Source organism: Equus asinus, chromosome 16 (assembly GCF_041296235.1).
Source record: "Equus asinus isolate D_3611 breed Donkey chromosome 16, EquAss-T2T_v2, whole genome shotgun sequence".
Taxonomy (NCBI): domain Eukaryota; kingdom Metazoa; phylum Chordata; class Mammalia; order Perissodactyla; family Equidae; genus Equus; species Equus asinus.
This window is the reverse complement of record NC_091805.1, coordinates 34582738-34610614: the sequence shown is the minus strand read 5'-3', so window position 1 is coordinate 34610614 and position 27877 is coordinate 34582738. Positions and strand designations below refer to the sequence as shown.

The 27877-nt window shown below is 37.8% G+C and overlaps 2 protein-coding genes across 2 annotated transcripts in view; one reads left to right on the top strand and one right to left on the bottom strand.

Annotated features, from left to right (window-relative positions):
* Positions 1–5193, top strand: part of SASS6 (SAS-6 centriolar assembly protein) — a 44364-nt gene extending 39171 nt beyond the window's left edge. The window contains exons 15-17 of the mRNA XM_014851503.3: positions 1004–1101; positions 3049–3143; positions 3247–5193. Coding sequence (XP_014706989.1) covers positions 1004–1101; positions 3049–3143; positions 3247–3356 — 303 coding nt within the window. The 3' untranslated portion in view covers positions 3357–5193. The remainder of the gene's footprint in view (positions 1–1003; positions 1102–3048; positions 3144–3246) is intronic.
* A 218-nt stretch (positions 5194–5411) lies between these two features.
* The window catches only part of MFSD14A (major facilitator superfamily domain containing 14A), a 41455-nt gene continuing 18989 nt past the window's right edge, over positions 5412–27877 (bottom strand). Inside the window, exons 3-12 of the mRNA XM_014851504.3 lie at positions 23327–23389; positions 21944–22071; positions 20018–20132; positions 17798–18016; positions 17396–17509; positions 16588–16659; positions 10781–10893; positions 9205–9302; positions 7822–7985; positions 5412–6777 (exon numbers count right to left, since the gene is read on the bottom strand). Of these exons, the coding sequence (XP_014706990.1) occupies positions 6571–6777; positions 7822–7985; positions 9205–9302; positions 10781–10893; positions 16588–16659; positions 17396–17509; positions 17798–18016; positions 20018–20132; positions 21944–22071; positions 23327–23389 (1293 nt within the window). The 3' untranslated portion in view covers positions 5412–6570. The remainder of the gene's footprint in view (positions 6778–7821; positions 7986–9204; positions 9303–10780; positions 10894–16587; positions 16660–17395; positions 17510–17797; positions 18017–20017; positions 20133–21943; positions 22072–23326; positions 23390–27877) is intronic.

Sequence of the window (27877 nt, the reverse complement as noted above, 5' to 3'; positions counted from 1 at the left end):
AATAGAGGAAAATTGGCATAGATGTTAGCTCAGGGCAAATCTTCATCAGCAAAAAAAAAAAAAAAAAGTCTATAAGATTTTTTTTTCTTACATCTTTATGCATAGTTGTATTCACTGCCTAGTTTGGAGAGCTGATCTAAGTAGTCTTGTGGTAGCAGCTATGGCAATTAAAACATGTTCTTTTTAGTTGCAATTAAAAAAATAATTTTATTTCATGACATTCAATCTGTGATATAACTGATGTCTTAAAATGTTACTGTCAAGATTCAGTACATTTAAATAGATGTTTAACTGTGAGGATGTAAAGTAACGTGAGTTAAATGCAAGAAATAAAATCATGCTGAAAGAATATGTAAACGTATTTTAAAAAATTGTGCCATGCTAACCAATAGAAAGAACACTAGATAATTTTAAAGCGTAATCTCAATTTTAAAAAAGTAACTTCTCCTTTGTCTTTCAAGACAATAGTAGCCATGAATTCATTCATCCAATAAATATTTAATGAATGTCTACTATGGCCAGTCATTTTGCTTCTTGCAAGAAATACAGCATAGATTCTTGGATTACTTTGACTATTTCAAAATTTGAATTGGTAGCGCTAGTTAGAATCCTTAAATAAATATAACAGGCTTTGAAACTTCTTGAAAAGGGAAGAAATTGCAGAATGCATAAGGTAAATGCGTCATTCTGGAACTTCGTCACTTATAGCACTGGAACATTTATTTAGATGTGTCAGTGTTCACTTTATGTTTCAAAATAATTGTTAAGAGAATTATTTCGTGCTCTTCCTCTTGCTTATATGACAGGGACTTTTTTGGTAAGGAGAAATGGAATTCTTTTTATTAAATCTTCTCAGTAGAATGTGCTTGTGTTAGAAAATATAGGTTGGACCTGTATTTTCATGGTCTAGATTTATTGCAAAACAGTTTAACCGCCTATCTCCATTGAGAACTGTCTCAGTTATCACTAATTCAGTTACATGAGATGTTTTCCCTCTTCACAGGTTCATTTTAACTTGCAGTTTACAAAACCAAACACATCACTAGGAGATGTTCAGTCAGGAACAACTGTTAATATGCCTTGCTCAACTGACAAGGAAAAGTAAGTACTTGTTGACTTAGAATTTAATGTTTACAATTTTGAAAGTCATCTTAAAGAATTTTATCAGTGCTTGAAAGCTACAATGACTGCTTAATTATTTGTGACATTTTAAGTTACTGATCAGTGGAACTTAAGTTAAAATACTTTTAGCTATAAGAAAGAAGTTTCTCATATCTTTTAAAACTGTAGGAGACAGTTAGACATATAGTAAAATTTTATTTTTTAAGAGATTTTCGTACGTAACTGAAGATCGCCCTTGTAAATATTCTTGGGCATGTAGATAGAAATCTTTTTAATTCCTCGTAGTTAGCTGTTTTGTTTTTGTTTTCCTTTATGGTTATGTCTGTCTCTGGAAGCTTTCCATTTTCCTGAATTATTTGTTCCAGTGTAAAGTAATCCGAGAAACCGGTTAGAATTCCTTGGTGAATAAGAGTAAAAAGGCTTATGAGATTGTCCGATAGCTGACATACATAAGCTGTAATGCCAATTTGTGACTTCTGTTTTGCCTACTCAGATTCCTTGCCCATTTTTTAGATCTTAAACAGGTTTTGCATAGTGAAGTTTATTGAATCAGAGAGTTGTGGCTAAATTAAACAACTCATGTATGCAAATTTGTCTCTCTGGGTAGGGTAGTCTTCATGTTTGTAATATTGTTTTCTTATCATCATGCTTCCTTATTTACTTAAAATTTAGTGGCTTTAAGGCCTGCCTGCTGGCACTCATTATCGTGAGCTATTACCATCCCAACATGTTGCAAACTAAATTACTAACATGTCTCAGAGAGGCTTCTTATCGCAGCTTTCTAGACTTTATTCACTGGCTCCTTTAAAATTGACACCAAGATGAGTATTAAAATAGTTAATGTTTTTGCATCTCCCTTTTTTAAAAACGTCAGAATTCTTTGAAGCCCTGAAATGTATACATGTGTTATATTTATCTCACAGGCAGAGCACCTGGAATTCATATTAGTGGTAGAACATCATAATTTTTATCTTTAACTCCATCATATACACCAAGAGCAATTTTGCTTGAAGAACATAAGACGATCATGTTTGTACAAAATCAAACATAATCGTGTGTCCGCAAAATTAGGACTTTTCAGCTATTTTGAATTTTTTCTGTTTAGAATTGGTTTGTTCTTTCATTTGTTGTCAGGTAGTAAAAAGTGGCAATGGATATCAAAGATTAAAGAAAAAAAGTTAAAATTGAAAAAAATACCTCTTCAACTACTTAATTCTTTTCAGAAAGTTGGGAAAGGACCATTATTTCATTTTAAGGATATAATGTCATTGTTTTGCAAGTCTTTAACTTGTTACAAGTATACTACTAGAGCAACTTTAACAGTGAACGAATTTAGATAGAAGCAGTATAGTGGTAGAAAGGGGACAAATACAACTACAGAAATGCTCCCCCCTTTTTTCCAAAGTTCATATTTGTATTCATCTGATTAGAATTCATTATTGTACAATGTGTATATTTAATAATTATAACTTTGAAGCACTACAAAATTTTGAAGAGCTTTTGGTGAAAGAAAAAAGAAATCTTATTCATTTTAAATACAAGATGAGATAGAAATTATTAAATAATAATATTCTCTAGGCATGAACCTGTATATTTTTCTTCCATTGTGTATCACTTACGTGCCACTCTTTAAAATTATGTAGTAGTCACAGAATTTTCATTTCCCCCACATTCCTTATTCCAGTAGTTTTAGTATTATTTATTATGACTTACTCTTTACTGGGAAGAAGGGTACTTTGGCTTATGAATAAATTATTTGCTTAAGAAACCAGTGAAGAATGTGATTTGTTTTGAACAAAGCTATAAATGTAATTTAATTATAAATAGGGTATATGTATATAGATTAGATGAACCTTCAAAATTAACTTCTAAAGAGAAAATAAGACTTCGTTAAAATAAGTAAATAACTACTATTTTCTTTTTAAGTGGTGAAAATTTAGGGCTGGAATCCAAATATCTGAAGAAAAGGGAAGGTAGCATTCCTTTACGTGGGCTCAGCCAGAATCTATTTAATAATGCAGGTGAGAAGACATTTCTGAAATGGATGTGTACACTCTGATTTAATTAAATGTTTTATATAGACGTAAGTGAATACAAATAATCATTTTTTGTCCTCATTTGCAGACCAGCAGAAAGATGGCACTGTAGGAGGAGCATTACAGACAGCTTCGAAACCCGCAGTGCTCCCCCCGGCTGCTTCAGCCTATTTCCCTGGGCAGTTACCAAACAGTTAATCATAGTCTTGTCTTTTTTCATTGAAATTTTAGAAATTCATGTGGTTTAAAAATGTATTAACAGCATAGATCAAATCCTGAACAAGCAAGTTTCAGTTTACTTGATCCTCTATCAGGTTCAGATCCTTTAAGTACTGCTGTCATTTCCTGCAGTTTAGAGGAACAGATTTGTGCTTGGGGATTGGTGAAGATTCTGAGTAGATGACACTTTTTAGATTGTGAACATAGTGTTTTATAGAATAATATTATGAATTTTATTAAACCAATCCTTAGAAATTCTCTTAAGTTCTAAGGAAAGAGTTGATCCTTATCAGGGACATTCGAATCATATTGAATATCTGGGTAAATTAAAACCTGCTCAGACATAACAGTATGAAACTAAAGAATACTAATAATTCATTTTATCATTTTAATTGGCAAAATAAAAGTTTTAAATTTACCACCTGAGAATTATGAGAGAAAATAATTATCTCCTAAGATGTGTGTATTATTGACATTTTCAGTAAAGTCCTAAAATCAGCTTAAATTACTGAATTAATCCTTCATAGCTAGTAAATATTTTCCTTGAAGCCTTTAAATGGACTATTAAGTTGATTAAGTAATTTTGATAAATTTATTATATAAATAATTTGGACAATCTATTTACTTGACCTGATTGGGTATGAAGTGCTTTAGTCATTTGAGCTGCCAAGTTTATAGGATTTGAATGCTTCCTGGAAGTCTACACTAAATCCAGGTTTTCTCTTTTATTTGAGTTTTATTAGTTTGTTACGCAAATCTGTATTAGTGGAATTTTGTTTTAAAAATTGTACTATACAAAATCTTTACTATAAGAACATCATGAATATTCATTGTTTATATCAGAACGGGTTTATTTTAATGTTTGCTTAATAACGTATGCAAAATAATTAACTACTGGAAGAAGTTACAGCTCCCTTCTCTTCCATAACTAAAAGTTTCGAGTAAGAATTGTTCCTTGGAAAAAATCAGGTGCTTTAAAAACATTCACGCAGAATCATAGGGTCCCATTGTTTTCTTGTTGACAACCATCCAAAACAGAGGAGCATTCTCAAGAAACTGCTAAATCAGTTTTTGTTTGCAAAGATTGCTAATGCTCATGTGATATTTTAAAAATTTTCAAGGACCTTAACACAGATGAAGAGAGAGGCATTTCAAGATATTAATGACATACTGACATTATTGGGTTCCATGATAAGACAAAGAATCTTTGCTAATTTTTTTATGAAGCCACAACAGTCTTATACTTTGAAACTGTACTGGCAATTGCAAGCTGTCTTAAACTAGGGATCCAGTCTAAAACATTTAATAACTATTATTAGGTAGTGACTTTTCATATAGAGTTCTTCCCTCATTTAGATGTATTAGAATACTTGGTTACAATAACTTGAAAGCACTTACTAATCTGGAAAGAAGCCTCGTGGGGATATTAGAATCTTTCTTGTACATACTATGTAATATATACAAAACATTGTGACAGGGTTTGGATGCAATACATGACATACCAGTAGTTTTTTTCTTCTTTAAATACATATATCCTTTTCTATATCCACACATGGAAAATTAGGAGAATTTTCAAAAGATAGGATAATTTTGATATTAACTCGCTGAAGATTTTTTGTATTAAATGTATATATATATACAGACTTTTGAGTGTGCTAATTCTTTGCCCTACCTCTTAAACTTTATTTGAAATTTTTTTGCAGTGTAAAATTGTACATGTGTTAATAATCAAAATGCTGCGTTTAATGTATTTCTGTAAACTGTGAGAGCTTTGTTAATAAAGTATTATTTTGGGAGTATGACATAAAAAGTATATAAAAACAGAAATAGGATTGACCTACAGTGTTTATGCTTAGAAAATTATGTACTTCCAGTTACCATATGGACTAAGTTTTCATTTCTTTCCTTTTGTCTTCCTACAAGAGTATTTTAGTGAGGGAAGAGAAGTGGATTCAAAACTTTGATTTGTTACTGTAAAAAGTGATTATGGTAACAAAGTCAAAATAGGCCTTACAGGGAATCAGAGATCAAGACTTTCTTTAAAAAAAAATCATTAAAATATTTAATTTTATTAACAGAATATTTACATTTCTTTTAAGACCTTATTTAACCATAATGAATGTTCCAAGTTTAAAAAGCATTAAGCAATAACCACACACAAGATGAAAACAGTGTAAACTATACAATACTTTATGTACAATTTTTACAAAGTAACACTTTTTTAAATAATATAACTGGACACAAAAATATACACTTTAGAGAAATTCACATCAGTAATTGTATAAAGCTCTCTTCTAGGGTCCTGAAAATTTAGGACAAACATTAGCTCTGTAAATAAAGTGTTACTGTGACAGTCCTGAAAGGCCACTATATATATTTATCTACATATAGATATCACATTGACATTTTCAAGGCTACCAGCTTTACTATATAATTTTTAGATTATGTATTCAAGTGTTGAGGTTCTTATGATTATGCAAACAATAAAAGAATAGTGGTATAAGTAGCTGGGGAACAAATTCGAGCCAGCATTTAGATTTACAGGCTCTAAATACCCCAATTTAAATTGTAAATGGCTGACATTTTCTCATTTCAAAAACAGTAGTGAATAATGTTTAAAATAAAATTACTACAAACAAGCTTGAAACATGATTCAGATTTAGTACAATTTTCTTAAGAGTTTTTTTAAAATGCAAACAATTTACCATTTCTTTACTTTAGTGCATCTGCATTAAGGCTTTGAATTATTTGACCCAAGATTTTATGATACTAAAATCTGACTCAAGATTTTACAATGTTAAAACAAACAGGTCCACAGCTGTACTATCTACTGTCTCACTCGAGTCAGCGTGGATGGGGTTAAAGCTCAACACTGAAGGACATGGGCGCAGAGCCGGTGCTAGTATCTGACAAGTTCCATAGACCGTTTTTAATTAAAGGATATGTAAGAAAACAAACAGCTTAGTGGCAAGAAATTGGTGCTAATAAACAAAAGGTTTCTTTTCAAAAGAAATTGTAACATCTTTGGAAAACTGTCCGTTGGTTCTTTCTTTAGTTCCCACGCAGTTCATGCAGATACATTTCTTAAGACAATCTTAAAGTACACTGTAGATGGAAATGGAATGTACGTCCAGAACTACAGGTGAAAACTAAGACCCGGGTGCTGATAGAAAAGTCTTCCTGATTTCGGTTGTCACACATTTGTGTCCTGGAGTAAAGGTTCTTTGGCCTCTCCTGGCGCTTGTGTACTATGAGGATGGCTGTGACTGCCACAGTGCTTTCGCCAACTGCTCGACCTTAAGCTTAAATTGGTATGTTCCGGAATAAACAAGGCAACAAGCAGAGCCAGCAGTACCGAACAGGCTCCAAAGAGGAAGGGGGGGCCAGGGATGATGGAATTCTGAGGAAGAAAGAGAGAATTAGGATTTTTGCACAGCCATATTTGCTCAGAGGGAGAAACTGCTTCTCTTCTAGTGATAACCGATTGCTATGATTACAAGCCTACGACTCCTCTTTCTTCATGAAAGCCACAGTCAGCAAATCACTCCCTTTCCAGGGAGTGGACTCTCAGTGTACAATTCTAGGGACGATAACTGATGAGAGAGAGAGCTGAAAGACTTTAAAACCAGCCCATAGAAAAATATATCTTCACTTGCAGCACCAAATCTGAACACGTTCTATGGGCCTGCACTTAATTTGCTAGTTCAAGAGGAAAACAGGAAGATCTCAAAAGTAAAATCAATTAGCATACAATATGAACTACAGTAGCAGAATCAATCCCCATTTTCTTTGTTTAAAAAGAGAATTATATTCTCTAGTAACTGAAAGTTGAGAAAACAGATAACGCTGTTACCACGAGGAGAATCAGAGACCTTTGTTTTAGCCCAAAATTACATTGTTCTTAGCAAAAACTTGCACTACCAGTTTTAACTGTGTATAGCCCACAAACAAACATCCTTTTTTATTTACAAGTAGTCGTAGCTGGTTAGAAGATCAGCATAGCACTCTGCTCAATAAGCAAAGAAAGTGCCGAGCTGTTTGCACTGGCTAAAACGACAGTGTCATTTGCGGCGGTATTTGCAGTTGTGAGGAGCAGCAGAGCAAACCAGGGAACAAAGATGTTTACCAGCACTGACTCTTCATACAGGGACTCTAACATCACTGAAGTCTCAGATGAAAGACAAGCAGTAGTAATAGACAAAGGGTTGTTACCGATGCCATGACAAACTAGCATATTTAAATAACACAATTCTGCAGAGAAAAGGTATGCACAGCCAATTTCACAAAGAGGTGTACAGGAGAAGACAGTCCCTTAGGCTTTGGTTTTTAAGTGTTTTATTCGATCTAAAATAAGAATCTCACATAAAACCTTCAGTGACCAAAAAACATTTATCATCTTTCAATCCAGCCAAATGAACTATTTATCACGTGAAGGAAGAATTACCTGTTCAAAGTGGTGCTGTGGGCTAGTGTTTGTTCCCAAGTCTGTTCCTGTCATTGGCAGTTCTTTAAGTTCTACATGAAATATGTAGAAAATGAATCCATAAAGAGCTGGTCCCAGACCATTGCACAATCCTCGAATTCCGGTTATCATCCCTTGAACGACACCTAAATTGTTTAAACAAAGTGTTTAGTACACCACTTATTTTTTCCAACCCTAGAACCAGTACAAATATGAAATCACTCAATCTAAAACTCAAGGTTTTTTTTTTTTGAGGAAGATTAGCCCTGAGCTAACTACTGCCAGTCCTCCTCTTTTTGCTGAGGAAGCCTGGCCCTGAGCTAACATCGTGCCCATCTTCCTCTACTTTATATGTGGGATGCCTACCACAGCATGGCGTGCCAAGGGGTGCCATGTTCACACCTGGGATCCAAACCGGCAAACCCCGGGCCGCCGAGAAGCGGAACGTGCAAACTTAAACCTCTGTGCCACCAGGCTGGCCCCTAAAACTCAAGGTTTTATCAGACACTAGCAATTTACTGTGATGGCCTTAGAAATTACTTAGAAGCCATCAGCTCTATGAAGTGTGGTAAGCTACCTGACGTCAAGGGTGACAGGTATACCTGTATGTAGGTCTAATGTAAAAGGAATGTGGGCAAAAGCACTTTATTTCCTTTAAAATGTCCCTTAGCTAAAAATCAGGACTGAGTTCACAAGCACAGTTGTTAAAAACACTGTTCCCAAGAAGATACTTCAGACCCCATTTAGCCGAATATAGACCCTTTTCATAGTTTGATTTTTGTTTGTCTCTGGGATCTTCTCTCAAACTTAAAATGCAACTTGCTTTGGCAACAGGTCTTTCTCATTTATCAACCAAGTGACCACCGCCACTCTTTTGTAACACCCTTTTTTCCTTATGACTAGATAAAGCATATCCTTTTCAAAGAATTCTTCCTAATCTGTTACCATTTCAAGAATTAAGTGTTCCTGCCATAAAAGCCTAAGACAATAAAAATGTGTTCTCTGTTTCTAGATAAGTGAAACCATAGGATTGTAACAAAAGAGTTATAAGTGTACCCCCAAGGTATCTAGCACATCACAGCAAACAATAAATAAATGGTTAGTGAATATAAGGTGGCCAACCTTCACTAAATTTTCTAGCAAAAGAACAGAGAGGGCCACATTCTCAAAATGAGAGACAAGGGTCTCGGTATCCATCCACCTCGGTAATACCTAGAATGTGCCTGTCCTCTTTACAATGAAAACTATTTAAAATTCTCTACCTGAAAGATGCACTTATGTTTCAGTACTTAGGAAAGAGAGAGAACACAGGATTAGAATATTCTGTACTTTTATGTAATTATCACTGGCTCCTAATCAGCTCACCTTGTTGATCAGCATCAGCAGTCCGTGAAACGAGTGCGCTGACGGCTGGGAAGGTAATGCTAGACATGGCCGCCACGGCCCCAGCAGCCCACATCATCCTGGAAGCAAAGCAGCAAAACGCAACACTCAATTACTCTTTTTCACTGCACCTGTCAAAGTCAAAGTACAGACCTAAAATCAACTAACCCTTACTGGGAAATGGCTGTGCTACACGGAAGAGAACTGTACTTGCTCTATTCCTTCCCTCCTGGGTGACTCCGGGCAAGTCACTTTCAAAGTCTAACCCTATTGACTCTTCCGGAAAGCAGAAATACAACTTATTCGCAAGAATGGTGTGGGGTTCTAATGTAGCACTGGGATATCATTCCAAACTGTAAAATGTGTTGGCTATTTCTGCAAGGGCAGGGGGGAGGGTATGTAAGAGTAATGTATAATACACATGAAGAAACATCATTAAATGTTTCCAAACATGTGAAGCCAGAAACTCTTCTGGCAAGGTTCCCATGGAAGATAATACTGATTTGATCTAAACCTTGGATGCTCCTGGCTTGAGATTTAAAAATGTTTTAGATAATTTAAATTGCAAGCACTTCTTTGTAAAAGCTAGACTAGAAAACAAAATGTTGGGGCCGGCCAGGTGGCGCAGCAGTTAAGTTCACACGTCCTGCTTTGGCCCGGGGTTTGCCAGTTTGGATCCCGGGTGGGAACTATACACCACTTGTCAAGCCATGCTGTGGCAGGCGTCCCACTTATAGAGGAAGATGAGCACGGATGTGAGCTCAGGGCCAGTCTTCCTCAGCAAAAAGAGGAGGATTGGCAGCAGATGTTAGCTCAGGGCTAATCTTCCTCAAAAAAAAAAAAAGAAAAAGAAAACAAAATGTCCATCAAAACACACTCTTGATGCTTATTCACATCCAAGTACAGAGATGATGTGTTCAGCTGCATGAAACACTCATGCACACTGTGGGGTTCAGTCCTGTAACCCGAGCACGAAGGGGTATGTGGGCAGCCTGACATCAGCATCACCATCACCATCACCTCCCCGCAGGAAACCAGACTGGCAAGGAAAGCAGACTTCTTGGCATGAAGCCGGGACCAAAACAACTGCTCTGATCTCGGTCACTTCTGCTTTGCCGTCAGTCATGACCACCGGAGATACTCAACTTTTTTTTCTAACCAGAAAAACAAAAAAAGGTAAACAACGTGAACCTTCAGGGCCTTGGGCTTTGGGATTACGTTTTTTCCAGGTGACAGACTGATCTAGATGAAATACTCAGTAGAGATTCAAAAACCCAATAATCTCATCCAAAGACCCAACTTGTCACTTAGACATAGAATGCCACTTTTCTATCCTCAAGCCAGTCTAGGATATATACACACACAAGTGAGAAATTTGCATTATATACATTTTGAGACAAAAAAAGCATAGTAAGAGACAGATTAAAGTCTAAGCCTTAGTTGAGAAGCAAATGAAACACAAAAATTTTGTCAGGTTTACCTCAATAAAGCTGAAAAAAGAAAAAAATACAAAAAAGGCAAGCACCAAAATTAAGAAAATGAAAATATTTATACCTACCAAGGTTCTGAACCGAAGCCATACCATGCCAGCTGTAATATTTGAAATCCCAGACCCAATAAAATGGTGTTCTTATTTCCAATTGACCTCATAAGTAAACTCAAGACTATGGTCTAGAAAATAAGAAAAACCACAATGGTTTATCAGAATAGAAAAAAGCTAAAAAGAAAACAAAATATTTGGTGATTTCTTTGTATACCATACAGGACTATTTACCACATTTCTACATTTTGGCTTTTCAGCAATAATCGCCCTGAATCTATTTGAGACCATTACTCCAGGCAGATGAAAGGTCCCTCTGCTGACACAGATCCAGCTTCTGGGAAAAAGTGAGAAACTGAAAACAGAAAGGGGAACTTTCTACTCAGGACATTTCTACTGAGGACCACTAAATCAGAAATTGTAAACTGTGGGGTCAAAAGCTTCTAACTGATGACTTGGAGATCTTTATTAGGTAATAGTTTTAAAAAAGTTTTTGTAGGTCCAAGTTAATCCAAAATGCGTATTTCCCGACTAGAGAAAACTGAAACAGTCTAACAATTACTCACGTATCCTTCACCTGTGTTAACCTGTTGCTGAAACCGTGATGTCTTGATGAATCAGTTTAACAGGCATGATTTGGGACAGGTATAGTGTAATAACTGAGCACACAGCCTTTGGAACAACAGCCTGGATCATAACTGTGGCTTCGACTGTGTGACCCTGGGCAGGTCACCTCACCTGGAGACTCAGTTTTGTCTCTTACAAAATGGCGATAATAGTATCTACTTTAAAACTTTGGGATATGAGTTAGACGAGATGATATTTACCTAAAGTGCTTATTTCGCACTGTGCCTGGCACATAGTATTTAATAAATAATATTATGACTTGATGGGTTTTCTTGCTTCTCCTTTTCAAAGCTAAGAGAAATTCAGCAATGATTTGGGAAACTAGAAAACATTTTTTGCTATTTTAAGTATTAAATATATCACTTAAGATGGCAAGTAATCCACAGAAGAAGTGAAAATAATTCAGGAAATCACTATTTGATGACTGGCTGGCACTCTAAACTCACAATGATCAAGTCTAAGTTTAAAATTCTTTAAGTTGAGACAATCATTTAAAAGTTTAATCAGACTTAATCACAAATAAGCCAGTGGAAAGCAAATGAAGATTCTTTTAAGGATTCTTGAACAATTAAGACTCCTAGCTTTCTCCTCTGAAAATTTTCCTTCACTCAGGTAAGTTCCCCACGGCATGGAACCTTGTTGGATTACGTTCTTCAACAACCACAGCCAAACGGGAGCCTACCCAGAGTAAGCAGTGAGCAAAGACAAACTTCCTTCTACATGACCCTAACTGGGGACACCGATGTTCTCCGTGAGGGCAGGGACTTCTCTCTCTTTTCTCTTTGCATCCCCAGCACCTAGCATAAGTTCTTAAAAAGTATTTATGAAAAGCATGCATGATTTTAAACATGTCACGATATTCTCAATAATGGAACAAATTAGTTAGCATATACAGTGTGTTAGACAGGAAAAAATTTTAATTCCATAGAACTCTCATTTTGAATATGAGAGAACCAAGTCCCGAAGGTTAACTGACTGACAACTTACCGAAGATGACGCAGCTAATTAACAGTTAACTGACATCAGCTCTGGCCAGTCAGCCAACAACTATCTGCCAAGTTCCTACAATACCCACTGGCTATTCCAGGTCTGAGGGCACTGACCCAGGGGTTAGTGAGTAGGTCAAAGTGCCAGTCCCCAAACAGATTCCTCCTACTGGAGGGAAGACAGACATAAGCATGCTTATTTAACAGCGTAATTCCAGCTGGTAGCTGCCATGAAGAAAAAAAAATAGGGTAGCATGATGGAGGCACTGCTTGAACCAGGAAGGGCAGGGAAGGCCAATTCCGAGGTGACCATCCAAGGCGAGAGCTGAAAGAGGAGGAGGAGGAGGTAGTGATATGAATATCTAGGGGAAGAGAGCACTCCAAGCGAGGTGACAGCAAGTGCAAAGGTCCTGGACTGGAGTGTACCCAACAACATAGAGAATGGAGGAAAACGAGGTCACGTCAAGAGTCTAGATTTTTTCCTAGTAGCAATGGAAAGTGAATTTTAAACAAGAAAGCACTATGATTAAATTTCCACTTTACAAAAATTATTCTGCCCAGTGGTAAATGAGCTACAGGGAGACAAACATGGAAGCAGAGAGGCCAGACAGAGGCTACTGCCATGGCTTAGACTGGGCTCCTAGGAACGGAGATGGTGAGAAAGGCTCTGATTCAGAACGTATTTTGGAGACAGAGGTGACAGGACATACCATCTAATGGAGAAAGAAAGGAATCAAGAATGATGCCAAGGTTTCTGGCCCCAAAAACCAGGAGAGTGGTGATGCCACTGAATGACATGAGCAGCACTGGAAGGAGGGAATCCAGATTTTAGTGTGGGCCACGTCAAATCTGAGATGCCCACCAGATGCGTCAAACAGGAGCTCAGGGATTGGCCTGGAGGTATAAATTTGGGAGTTACCAGCATACTGAGGACTACATGAGAGCACTGAGGAAAGGTGTAGAACTCACTATATCCATGCACTCATGTAAACATTTATTTCGTGCAAGTGTTATCATGCCTACTGAGGCCAAGGAAGTGATGGGTCTCAGACAAACCAGAGAGTAAAGGCCCCAAAGGGGACAGCAACTATCTGGCTCCCACTGGAAAGAGGGTCTATCCATCTTACCAGATATCATAATTTTGGGGGGAGAAGCTTCATATCCATATTTTCATATAACATCTCCCAAGTTTTAAATGCTTACTACTAATTTTTCAAGTTTTAAAAACACTACGGAAAAAACCAGTGACTTCTAATTTAGCACCTACTGGGGTGCAGGCACAGTGCGGGGTGTTAGCGTGACCAAGACAAAGGTAATACGACCCTCGCAGTCTAGTCAGAGCTCCTGTTCACAATCTACTGAGGCAAAGATCACCAGAAATAAGCAGAGGTCAAATCTGGCCTGCAGTGCGTTCTGTACAATGAGAGAGAGATGCCCAAGTCAACATGGGAACTCAGAGAGGGAGACCGAGGGCAGAGCAGGGGAGGCAGTACGGACAGCAGGAACACGCACAAGGGCAAGCAAGAAAATAAAGAGCGCAAACACGGGGAGCTGCAAGCGGCTCTGTGCTGCTGGAAAGCAGGGTCAAAGACACTGGTCTGTCACTGGCTTGAGAGGTCAACAGGGGACAAGTCATACTAAATTGTATACCTGACAAACACAAGAATACAAGGTACTTCTTCCACCTTTGGGGCTATAAATTACACTTATATTTTAGTTCATATAATGGCAGAAAAATGTAATTATCAGTATTTACACGTATACTACACATGCCTATTCACCTACTTTCAAAGTCCAACTAATCTTCTCACTTTTTTAAGTGTGACATTTTATCTCAAAAACGGTTTCTATGTAGCGGTTGGCCCAGTGGTGTAGCAGTTAAGTTCACATGCTCTGCTTTGGCGGCCCGGGGTTTGCAGGTTTGGATCCCAGGTGTGGACCTACACACTGCTTGGCAAGCCATGCTGGGGCAGGCGTCCCACATATAACATAGACGAAGATGGGCAAGGATGTTAGCTCAGAGCCAGTCTTCCTCAGCAAAAAGAGGAGGACTGGCAGTGGATGTTAGCTCAGGGCTAATCTTCCTCAAAAAACAACAACAGACAAACAAACAAAAACCGTTGCTATGTAGGCCCCCAAAGCTAAATGGTCATTTCAGTATGTATTCCTTGTGGACGGAGATTGCGTATATACCATCTCTGCCCCATCAGCGTGGGCTGGATGGTGGCTTGTTCCTTCCCGATGCCCAGCCCTCAGGACCCTCCTGCTGCACTGCTCTTTCCAGTACAAAGCCGACCACGCCCCCTCCTGTGTTCACGTGCCTGCCCTTCTAGACTCCGGGCTCTTAGGGACTGTTTTCCACCTAGTATCCTTTATGCCAGGTGCCATCTGCTGAGCAGAGGGAAAAGTTCCTCTAAAGCACTTTCAACCCATCACTCCAGCAGTCCGAGTGTTAACTGCCAGAATTTATTAGGTGCCTACAGCTCCCACAATCACTTAAGTATGAAACGGAACTGTGGACCTTACAGCTATTAATCTCTTAAGTGTCATTACTAAAGGTTAGCCTGTGCTTATTAGCAAATCTAGTTTCAGCAATATATGAAAAAGAGAAGACATCACGACCAGGCTGGATTTACCCCAGGACTCGAGGTCAGTTTAACATCTGATCATTCATCAAGCTCTACTTTTACTACTAATATATTTTCCCTTGTGTCATGCTTCAGAAAGGTTTTTTAAAAAGCTGTTTTTAAATACAGGCAACAATATTTTCTCCTCCAAAGCTGAAGAGCATTTTTTCTGATAGCCAGGAATGCATACTTAAATGCAATGTTTTCCCAGATCAAAGATTTTCAGGATAAAACTGAAGTTAGAAATAGCACTAATACTCAGTGCCATGTGTACTTCTGTGTGGGGCCACGGGAGGGGTACAGTATAGAGTTTAAATTTAAATTTGAAATTTATCACTAAACCTACCAAAAATTCATAAATGTTGAGACCTGCAGAAGGAATCCTACCTAAGAAACAGTGAAACATCCAAGAGTCCTGTGAAATGGAGCCTACCTTCCATTTTCTTAAGAGCAGCATAAAACAAGGCAGCCGCAACCTAGCAGACTGGATCTAAGGAGGGAAAGAGTGTGAGAGTGCCTCACCTGCAGGTCTAGAAAAAGCAAAGGCGAATGGCAAGAGCTGGGTGGGGCTTTTTCACAGAAACACTGTGAAGGAGAAAATTCTGGTCACTGGAGAAGAACAGTACTTGACTGTGGAACAGAGATAGTTGGGAGGCCAGGATGAAATTATCTCCTAAGAAAATCCAAATTCCTGAGCTGACTAATATCTTATCATCAAACAATGCGGGGGTACCAACTGGGTTTCCAAGACAAATACTTCCATGCCATTCCTCTGCTCAAAACACTCCAATGGCTTCCCTTCTTCCTGTCAGTCTTATGACGACCTGGACAGCCCCCACGATCTGGTCTCTCTCCACCTCTCAGACTGCCTTTCCTGACGCTCTCCCTTGCTCACTCCACCAGAGCCACTGTGGCCCCTGGCTGTTGCTTACACATCCCAGGTACAGTCTCTCAAAGTTTCCTGTTCCCGCTGCTTAGAATCCTCTTCCTCCAGAAATTCCTATGGCTTGTTCCTCATTCCTTTGGGTCTCTGCTCAAATGTCACCCTGTAACAGCAAGGCCTTCCCAACCCTCCCAGATAAAATAACACCCTGCCTCAGTCTCTCTCTCTATCCCCCATACCTTTTTTTTTCTAATAGTTTCATTACACCCAGTATGTTTACATTGACATATTTATGAATTTTCTGTCTTATCCCACATTCGCAAACTCCGCAAGAGCAGGGGTTTAGTTCACTGCTACATCCCCAGTGCCTGACACACAGTAGGTATTCAATAAATACTTACTGAATGAACGACTCAACAGAACAGGACTCATATAAAATTTCTGACTTTATGCAGGTATATACTCGTGTAAATCAATAAACTCTCTTTCTGGTTTATACATCATATAATAATATGCATCAGTCCCAAAAACCTGATCAATACTAGCTACACTAACAAAACTGAGTTTCTGAACCTATAAACTTCCGAATGCTGACACTGGTGATTCCACCGAGATATCATCCCTTGAGTACCAGATGAGGCCCCGTCTAGATGGGCAGCAGGGTCAGCACTCTATGACATCACTAACTAAGAAGACACTCACCTGGGCAATAATGGAAAGAATGCCAAGGACTGCGATAAATGCTGCAACACTTTCTTGCGAAAATTTCATTATCTAGAAGGTTCCCAAAAAAGTAACATAAATAAATTAAAAAGTACAACAAATACCGTACTAATGCAATTACTTGTATACTGACATTAAATAGGCTACAAAAAGAAAACGCAATCTTTTTATAAACAAAAGATACTTCAGAAGAAGAATCTGGCTTTCACTGAGAAGAAAAATTATAACAAGTGTTCACATACTAAAAACAACAGCTACTTACTTTAGATTAAGTAAATCTAAATCCCTTAATTTAAATTTACAAAATTGGAGACAGGTATCAAGCACTCAGAATCTATTTTACAAATAAATATTGCACCATTTTGTGCTTTTTACGGGTATTGATAAAGGCTCCATCTCTGCCTAGTAAGACTAGTGTTCAGGAGAAAAAGCCGAATGCTCTCATTTTGGCCCGCTGCTTTACTAATATATGCTCTCAATCACGAGGAGACTGCCTACAGCGGGTGCCCGGGTTAAAGCATGCCCTCACCTCCATAAGTGACACAAAAACTCAAACCACACACACTGCCAGGAAAATTTCCGCCTAAGCCGAAAGTCGTCACAGACATGCAGAAGGAACATCAGCCACACGAAACAGGAAGTTAATTCCAGTGAGCTGTTACTTACAAAATAAGATGGTAGGTATTTTTAAAAGCCTCTGTTATTAGAGCTCCTTCAAGGTTAAATATTTTGTTATTATGGCACTAAACAAGAAAGAAAGGTCTACCTTGGTAGAATAGGATTTTACCTGTCTGAGGTATAAAAAAAAGCTGGAATATTGGCCTGCCTCCGGCAGGTAGGAGAGAAACACCGTAATGCAGATGAGCAGCACTATGGAATCTTGGCCCACTTTTTTTAAGGACTAGAACAAGAAAAAGACTGATATAAGGTTTTATATCAAAAGACAAAACTATGCTTGAGAATATGCAAAGATATCTCCCGGCAGTATACAAATATAGACACCGAGTTGTCTTCTTTTTTTTTCAGTTTATTTCATCCTCCCCAAAGTATTCTGAAAAGCATTTCAAAATACTTTTTAAAAACCTGTCAAGTTTTTTCCCCCAAAGAAACATCCACAACAAAACATTAATGCTGCACTGAATCATGCATTCACCTTTTGGCCAAAGAGAAGGAGAAAGTAGAAACTTACTGCAAAGGGGTCAGCCTGTTCCCAGGAAATGGGCGCTCCCCAAGACGCCGGCCGCATCTTCTCAGGCAGTGACTCTGGCACAGCAACAAGGATAAAACAAATATCTAGCAAAGCTATCGCTGTAGCCAGGACCACCACTAAGCTGTCCCCATACACTCGCCCAAGGTAAGCTCCAATTGCAGGGCTGGTTACCAAACTTGCAGCAAATGTTGCTGAAACCTGCAACAAGTCAACAGGAAGAGATCTGTCAGGACCCCTCGACGCCACCACTTCAACACTGCACACCTCCACTTTCTGCCAATCCTCTCGCTGCATGCTCCCTTTCCTCCTCCTCCCTGTACCATTTTCCTTACACTCTCCTCTTCTGAAGGAAAAGAATTAGATTCTTAACCAAAAATATGTAACAGCCTCTAAGACAGTGGCTTCAAACTTTAAGCCTTGGAGCCCTTTGTTCAAATAAATCCTACTGACAAACTCATAGACAAAACAGATTAAAAAATAAAAAACTGGGGCTGGCCCCGTGGCCGAGTGGTTAAGTTCGCGCGCTCCGCTGGAGGCAGCCCAGTGTTTCGTTAGTTCGAATCCTGGGCGCGGACATGGCACTGCTCATCAAACCACGCTGAGGCAGCGTCCCACATGCCACAACTAGAAGAACTCACAACGAAGAATACATAACTATGTACTGGGGGGCTTTGGGGAGAAAAAGGAAAAAATAAAATCTTTAAAAAAAAAAACAAAAAAACTGCTTTAGTTGAGGGAGGGTTGTGGGCCTGGAGCACTGTCCCAATGCCCCTTCCCTGACTAGTCGCTGGGGCACCTCCACACCCCTAGTGCTCTGTGAAAGCAGTCTGAAAAACAATGCTCTAAGGAAATCCACTGTCACTGTGATTTTTTCACAATATTAAAATCAAAATTAAATGAATGTTTACCTTGATACATAGTTACGGCTGGCTGAAAGACACATTAAAGACTGTGAGGTTTACCTTCTCACCAGTAATAGTGGTAAGCCCTGGTACAAAACTGAACTTGGAACCCTTTTTAGGTGGCAGGTTAGGAAGGATGAGATGCACACTGAGTACACCTATACCCACGTCTCTGTAAAATGCTGAGGAAGTCCCTAAATGTCTGAAGATGCAGATGAAAGGAGAGAGGACATGGTGGAGAAAAATTGTTAACCCCAGACACATCTGGCCTAGTGAAAAAAATGGCCTGCAAATCAGCAGGAGATGTGACGGAAGATAACACCTGACAGAAACCACAATCTTCCGAGGATAACTGGAAATTCACGTTGGAGTCTGCATGAGCTTCTGCTCCCCACCCTGTGCTTGATTTCTGTTTCGATGCCACTTTTGACCTTTGCATAGAGGATTTAAACTTTACAGGAGTGCTTATTTTTAGCAATTTATTAATAACTGCTCAAGAAAAGCAATTCAATTTCCAAGGGTCAATTATTTGACAAGTACAGTACATAATATTTTAATAACTTTAAATATCTAGCTGTCAACCCAATGTCCTCCAATGTCAACCCAAATGTCCATCACTGGTGAGTGGATAAACAAAATGTATATCCCAAACAATGGAATACTACACAGCAATAAAAACGAACAAACTATTGCCATATGCATCAACATGGAGGAACCTCAGAAGATGATGCTAAGTAAAAGAAGCTAGACACAAAAGACTCCATTTTATATATTATTTCATTTTAATGACACTTCTAGTAAAAGCAAAAGTAGAGACAAAGTAGATTGGTGGTTGCCTGAGGTCAGGGTGAAGTGAGAACAGATGGCAGATGGGCCTGAAGGAACTTTTTGGGCTGATGGAAATGTTGTAAAACTGGATGGTAGTGATATTTCATTACGGCGGCCCTAGCAAATTAAATACAGTGGGCTGTGGTCTCTTTTAAACTCTTGTCATATTAAATAATTCCTTATTTTTAGTATTTTGTTAAAACGAACTTTTATAGAGTAAAAATATTCTATTGTAATTTCAAATCTGACGTGTGTGACTAATAAACACTAACTGAATGAAGTATCAAAACTTATATGACTTTGTAATGGAAAAAATGTTTAGTCTAAAGGGATGATTTTACTATGAAATATATTGTATGTCAAAAAAAAAAATCCTATAGTGCAAAGGTTTGCTCTCCTTGAAATACGAGGTAATTAAAAAACAAGGCATTTCCCCACAGACACAAAGGCACAAAACAAACCCACATACCAGTCCATATGCCATGCTCCTCTCATGTTCTTGGGTTATATCTGCTACATATGCAAATACCACGGAGAAAGTCACTGCAAAAACCCCAGAAACAGAGATAACTGCAAAGTACCACCTAGGATTGAAAGACAATTGACAAAAAATGGTTAAACAATTATCACTCCTTAACCTTCCTTCATTCCTGTTAAGTGAATTAGAGTAAGAACAGCTAAGTTCAGTCAATGGCTTACTAGCACAGCTCACAGACTAATTCTATAGATCGTAAGCCAGAGATATTACGAAAACACAGGGCTAGAAGCAGCCCTTCGATATCAACTCAGCTACGACGCAGGAATACTTTAATTAGCTCATGTATTCAGGCCAATCTTTTACCCAACTGTTTAATTTTAAATAGCTTTGTTCTTTCTACTAAACACAGCAACAAACTAAAGTCTATCATAATTCATCCATTACAATTTCCCACCACAGTACTATAAGAGTCAATAAAAATAAAGACTCAAAAAATAAAACTAGGAACAAGTTACTCTATGTTTTATTTTGAACCTATATATAGAAACTAGATGTTTTTCCATAAATTATCTTTAGCTCTTCAAACGTTGGCAAAACAAACTTGGTCTTCACATAGAAGAAACCTGTATGGCAGGTTTCTATTGAGAATAGACAGTCACTATGAAGAGGTAAACAAAAGATATTTTAAAAAGCAAACTACATTTTGCTATAGATGATTCTAGAATACGTGGCTGGGAATAAGAAGTTTCTATTACAATGCTGATGTTTAGTTTTTAAAATTATGTACTCATAATGAACTTGCAAGATATCTTCCACCAGGACTTTACTGCTTACTGAATTTTTTCTAATAAACCGCTTTCCATAGCAAATCCTTGTTCATTCCCTAGATTCGTTTGGCTTCATTTGTGTCATGAGCACTCATCAACGATTTGTCCCTTGGAGGAGTATCTAACCTATGAGAGGAAGATCCTGCCCCATACACATTCTTGGCCTGTCTAGATACACCATGGAAATATGATGTAGAATTAACTAACATTAACGCTCAGTGGAGTCGAACATTAGTCAGAGAACTAATCAATCCCCAACAAAACTGGGTCTACTACCTTGGGAAAATCACTCTCTTTGTGAGCTTTCCTTCCCTTCCTCCTCAGTTACAGAATGCTGATTTTAATCAGGGTGGCCGTGAACCTAGCCTCGTGTAACTAGGAGCAGCATATGCCTGAAATCTGAACAAAGAGATGTAAGCAGAGGCTGGGTGGGAATTCTGTAGTTGTCTTAAAGGAAGGTGGTGTGCTCTTCTTAGCCACTCCTTCCATCTTGATGCCTGAAGTGTGACGTGAGCTGGAGCTCAAGCAGCCATCTTGGACAGTGAGGTAATTGCGGAGGATGGCAGAGCACGAAGACAGAAAAAGTCTGGTTCTCTGGGACCACCACACCAGCCCTTCACTGCTCAACTCCAGATTTCTTTCATATGGAGAAAGAAATAAGTTTCCTTGATTTTAAGCAACTATTATTGAGCTTGACTGATATAAAACAAACCTATTCCTAATTAATACAGATAATGATGATAAACCTTGTGTTCTTAACATTCTACTTAAGAAAATAAAAACTCAGCAACTCAATCCAGTCCCCAAAAGATAGTTTTTAAATTTGGGCTGTGAAATCCAAGAGCAGATTAGCCAAGAGTCTATCTGCTTCCTACGGTAGCATCTAGATCTAAAGCCTTTATGAAACATTAGTTAACTATTATGTTTTTAAGGGTCCTCTTATCTGTGTCAAAGAATAAACACATTAGAAGAATAAAATCAAAACCTACATAGAAAAGGTGGCAAAAAGTGAAAGAAATAAGGGAATATTCAGAAAACAATTAACAGAAAGTGTTAATACTTAGTTGCTACAATCTGGATATACACGTACCATGGGCTGATCTTCATTAAAGGAATTGGGGCACATGTGAAAAACACTGTTAGCAGCAAGAAGGATTTTCGGCCCCAAACATCAGAAAGAGCACCAATAAGTGGGGCACTGAGGAATGACAACAAACCCTAAAAAAAAGGTAAATTAAAAAAAAATGTATATTATGTATACCAATGAGTCAAAAATAAACCATTTTACTACCATAGAAGAACTTTAAACAAGTTTATTTCTAAAATAAATATAGATCAAATTTTAGATAAACAACTTCTTTCTTATCTATATCTAATTTAAATTTTTCCTAAGACTGTCTAGAATCATCTGCAAGGCTCTGTTTGTGTATTAAATACGAAACGTTCTAATGAATTCTCAACCACAATAACTCCATATTAGCAATTCTAGAAAAAATATCGTATGTGAATTATCTGTTTTTATATCCATAGGCTAATTATCTGTTTGTAAATTTGTTGGTGAAATGGAATCAAGAGCGAAGAATATGTAGAGTGATGAAAGAGTTTCACATACTGATACTGTTTTATATTTAGGCATTTTTTAAATAGTTCTTTTCTCTCTAATCTATATTATTGTTGTTAGTTTACAAAATACAACATATTGTTGTTAGTTTAAAAAAGCATTCACATCTCTGGAATAAAAATGCCAGCACATTAAGCACAGGGGAAATCTGTTATGATGTGGGTTATCATTATACATAGTTAGCTATATTTCAGTCAAATTGTATGTAAAACCCAGAATTTTAAAAAGAGTTAAGTGATCCCCAAAGACATAATCTAACCAGTCCTGGTGGTCTAGTGGTTAAGATTCAGCTCTGTGGTCACCGTTGAGGCCCAGGTTCATTTCTTAGTCAGGAAACCACACCACCTGTCTGTTGGTTGTCATACTGTGGGGGCTGCATGTTGCTGTGATGCTGAAAGTTGTGCAACCGGTAATTCAAATACCAGCAGGGTCACCCATCGTGCACAGGTTTCACAGCAGCTTCCAGACTAAGACAGATGAGGAAGAAGGACCTGGACACTCACTTCCAATAAAACTGGTCAGGAAAACCCCATGAACAGCAGTGAAGCACTATCTGATGCAGTGCCGGAAGGTGAGAGGACGGCACAAAAAGATCGGGCAGGGTCCTGCTCTGATGTACACAGAGTCACCAGGAGTTGGAACTGACTCGACAGCACTGAGAAAACCACCAAAACAAGATACACTCTAATCGTGAAAATTAACACTTAGTGGATTAGTCAGCTAACTAACTTAATATATTGGCAGAATTATAGATACGTAGGGGTGTGTGTGTGTGTGTGTGTGTATACGTATGCGTGTATATACATATGTGTGCGTATATATTTTTATATGTATATATATGATTGATCCTACCTTTACTCCTTGAATTAGGCCATTCATCAGAAATGTATGTTTAGGGAAGGTTTCATGTAATACCTAAAAAATAAAAATAATAAAAACCTCAAAATAAAACTCTACATTTTAGTCTTAGTAAAACTTCTACATATACATTTTAAAACATCCCTTCATAATACAATCTGATTTTATTTCATATAAATTTTCAGAATTGTATGACACTATGCTTATGAGTGAGTAAATAATAATATCAAACATTTATATAGCATTTACTATGTCACGAGGCACTAAATTGGGTACTTTACATATATTATCTCATTTAATTCCTGATAACAACCCTATTAGAAAACTGATACACACAAAGGTTAAATAGAGATTACAGTCAGTAAGTGGCAAAACAGAAACTGAACACAGGGTAAGGCTTGAAAGTTCACGCTTTTAATCACAATGTTATCCTGCTTCCAATACATAACTGACTGGCTTATAACTCCTTTACAAATAGGTATGTTATTTAAGATAGGAGACCGGCAGAATATACAGGGAAATTTTAAATGCCAAAAAGTGGATCTAGAAAGATTACGAGAAAAAAAATCCCAACCTATGAAAATGTGTAACAAGTTATTCTATCCTTTCCAAGGCCTGGTCTCAAACTACATGGCATCAGTTTGTTCACTGGGCAACAACTGAACTACTGGGAACCCACCGGTTGAAAAGGCAATGGGAGGGAAAGGTAACTAAAAAATAAAAAGCAGCAGCCACCATTTTTACAGCCTATGTGTCAAAGGCTTTATAGATCCTATTTAATCCTAGCAACACTATGAATTAGATAATATTACCAGCGTACAGATGAGGCAACTGAGTTCTTGCGTGACTTAAAAGCCAATGCCTCTTCCACTATACCACACTGTCTCAGTAAAAACAGTAGACAATGGCAATGAGGGGACTAAGAAAGGTGGGGAAATCTCTTTAGGAAGAAAAACTATGCTGAGTGTACTTTCTGACATCCTGCAAGAAAAATCTTGACAAGGCTCAGAAGCCTCTTTCAGTTACTCTTCTTCTGCCAATCACTAGAAATTTAACAAAAATTAGGAGTGAAATCTTCTCCTTCAGTACAAGAACTGGCAAGCTATGGCCAGAGCAAATCCTGCTAGTCGCACTCGTTTTACGTAATGAAGGTTTACTGAAACACAGCCAAGCGCATTTATGTACATGCAATCTATGACTGTTTTGTTGAGTACAGTACTTGTGACAGAGACTGTATAGCTTGCAAAGCTAGAAAAAGCTGAAAATATTTAACATCTGGTCCTTTGCAGAAGAATCTGTAGACTCCTACTTTAGATTTGTCAGTCTTTATGATGAATAATAACAGTTGCTCAAACTCAGTGCTATTGACATTTTAGAGTAGATGGTTACAGTCATGCACTGCATAACCACCTTTTGGTCAATGATGGACCGCATATATGACAGTGGGCCCATAAGATTAACACCATATGGCCTAGCTGTGTAGTGGCTGTATCATCTAGGTTTTGCTCTATGACGTTTGCATAATAACAAAATTGCCTAACAATGCATTTCCCCGTTATTAAGTAACGCATGACTGTATTTGTTGTGGACGGCTGACTTGTGCATTATAGGACGTTTAGTGACATCCCTGCTAAACCTCTCCCTATTAGATGCCACTAGCATCTTCTCTGCCCCAGCCCCCCAAAGTTGTGACAATCAAAAATGTCACTAGACATTGCCAAATGCCCCCTCCTGGCGAGTCAAAATTGTCCTCAGTTGAGAATCGCTGACATAAACGAAATACTGTATGACTACGGTAAATAGGTGATTTTTCCCAGGTTAATGATTTTCTTCTACTAAACATTTCTAATTTTCTTTATTTTTACATATGAGTTAATTTGTGTTAAATTTCTAGCTATGGGCAGAAGAAGAGTAACGGAAAGGGGCATTCTAATCCTTCTAAAGGTTGTTCTTCCAAGATGTCAGAAAGTACACTCAGTGTAGTTTTTCTTCCTAAAGAGATTTCCCCACCTTTTGCATCAACTCAAATCTACTTTTCTTCCAATAATTACTACAGGCTAAAACTTTCTAAAGACAAAGAATGGGTTTGGTGTTACAAAGAATGAAGGACATAATTAATGCCTACAAGAAGCTTTATGTAAAGCTAGATCTTATTACTAATCATTCACTGTGCTAAGCTATCTTCCATTCCAGTTAATCTGGTCTCTTCTGTTTTAGAAATATTCCTACGCTTCCCAGCATTCACACTTTGATACACGACAACCTGTCCATTTTGAACGTTGGTTCCCCTATCTCTTCTATCTAGCCGAACCCCAAACCTTCCAAATTGCTGCTCTGCTACCAAACTTCTCTGTCCAAAGCAATCAATTTCTCCCTAAGGGCCATATCGTAGGTGATTATAGCACTCACTCGGCAGTCACAGACAGCTTGGTGACATTGCTTATATTACAGTACTGAGCTCTTGTATTTTTCAGCTTTTCATGTATTAATAAATATTTCTTTTTAACTCTTTCAAAGTTCTTAAGGACAGGCATTGTACCTACTCTACTCTGCATTCAACATATCTTTACCTCTATTAGTGCCTCATAGAGCACCTTCATGTAGAAAATGTTCACTAAATGTTCATAATTAACTAATAAATTCTGCTTTCAAAATGACTTACTACAACATGACAATTATGCAAATTAAATTAAGCTAATGTTACAAAATAAAAACTTTCATAACCCTCTGAAGGAGTACAGTTAAATTAAGATAAAAAATCAAACGTGGGAGCTTAACAAAATTCTTTTTTTTAAAGATTTTATTTTTTCCTTTTTCTCCCCAAAGCCCTCCGGTACATAGTTGTATATTCTTCGTTGTGGGTCCTTCTAGTTGTGGCATGTGGGATGCTGCCTCAGCGTGGTTTCATGAGCAGTGCCATGTCCGCACCCAGGATTCGAACCAACGAAACACTGGGCCGCCGGCAGCGGAGCATGCGAACTTAACCGCTTGGCCACGGGGCCAGCTCCAGTTTAACAAAATTTTAACACAGAGACAAATATAACAAGTGATACAAATGTTGTACAGATTTTTGATCTGTAAGAATCCTTTAGCAGTGGACTTTAGAGCTGAACAGGAAAAAATGTAACATTTTCCAAGAAATTTTATGGATCTTAAAAATTTTAAGAACTTTAAAAATTTTGAGTAAATAGTTCTTAAAATATTAAATGCCTTGGGACTACCACTGTGGCAAAGGATGCTAAGCCATTTACACAGAAGAGATGCTGGAGGATCTGAGTGTACGGTCCTGCTCCATAACACGAACCATCAAAGCTTGGCTTAGTATTTCTAGAATGAAAACACCAAAACATTTTCTATCAAGTGAGGCCACTTCTTAGAATTATAGATCCTTGGACCTAGTGTCGTTAATTTTCTTTATCTAACTAAAATATTATTCAGTCAATCAATAATCACTGATTGAATACCCACTATGAAGCAACCATATAGTCATAACTTCACAAAGTGTTAGACTTCAGTCCTTAAAAATGTTCGTCATATAAAATTCTTCTTTGTAGTTAACTTAAACCCCCTTGTTGGCGGAGACTTTACCATCCTCCCCTGGGAAGGTCCTCCACATAGAACACAGCCTTTGTTGTTTGACTGTGTTTTTAGAGTACACAGTGTTCTAAGCTTTCTGAGCTTAAAATGCAAAGATAATCGCAACCATGTGAAATTAATAACTTTTTAACATCACATTAATTTTTAAAACTAAGGCTATTATTAATCCAAAACCAAACATTTATTATAATTAGTATGTCTTAAGATTGGTTATTTGTTAAATGGATTAATTCAAAGAATATCTGAAATGTTGAAACTTTATAGTGAGGGACTACAGGAATCTAAAAGAAAGAAAAGAAGACTGCCATCAAAATCAACAACAAAAATTTGTAAGCAAGAAATCTCAAAATGAACAAAATCTTTTTAAAAAGCCCACACTGAATTGATAATCTGGTTCTTAATTGGTGATATATACTAGCTATATAAGAGAATCTCTAAAAAATACACATGCCTGAGCCTCACCCTTGAAGATTCTGATTTCAGCAAGACGTTCAAAGGCCTAGGTATTTTGAAAAAACTCCCAGGTATCACTATTTACCTCTGGTTAAAACTCACTGAATTAAATGAACAGCACATTTTTATTGCTGAAAATGTTCATCTCTGGTTGGCTAATCTGTCCTAATGCGGAAGTAAAGCCCATCCTGAAGCCAAGCGCCAAGCCTGCTTATCAAACTGCGGACTGCTGCCTGGAGGGGCGGGCAGGATGAAGGGGAACCTCCGGGTCCCTACACATTCCTATATCGCTTCATGCTTTACAACAGGCACACAGTGTGCCTCTAATTACAAAAAAAGCAATCTATATTACACAGAGAGAGAGGAAGGCATATATACACATTTACACATGTGCTGCCATGCACAATTTTCTACAGTGTGATTTCAAAGATTCTTGCTGTTCCAATGCCCAAAGGCCAAAGCACCTGAAAGGATCTAGAACATAACTAATCTCAG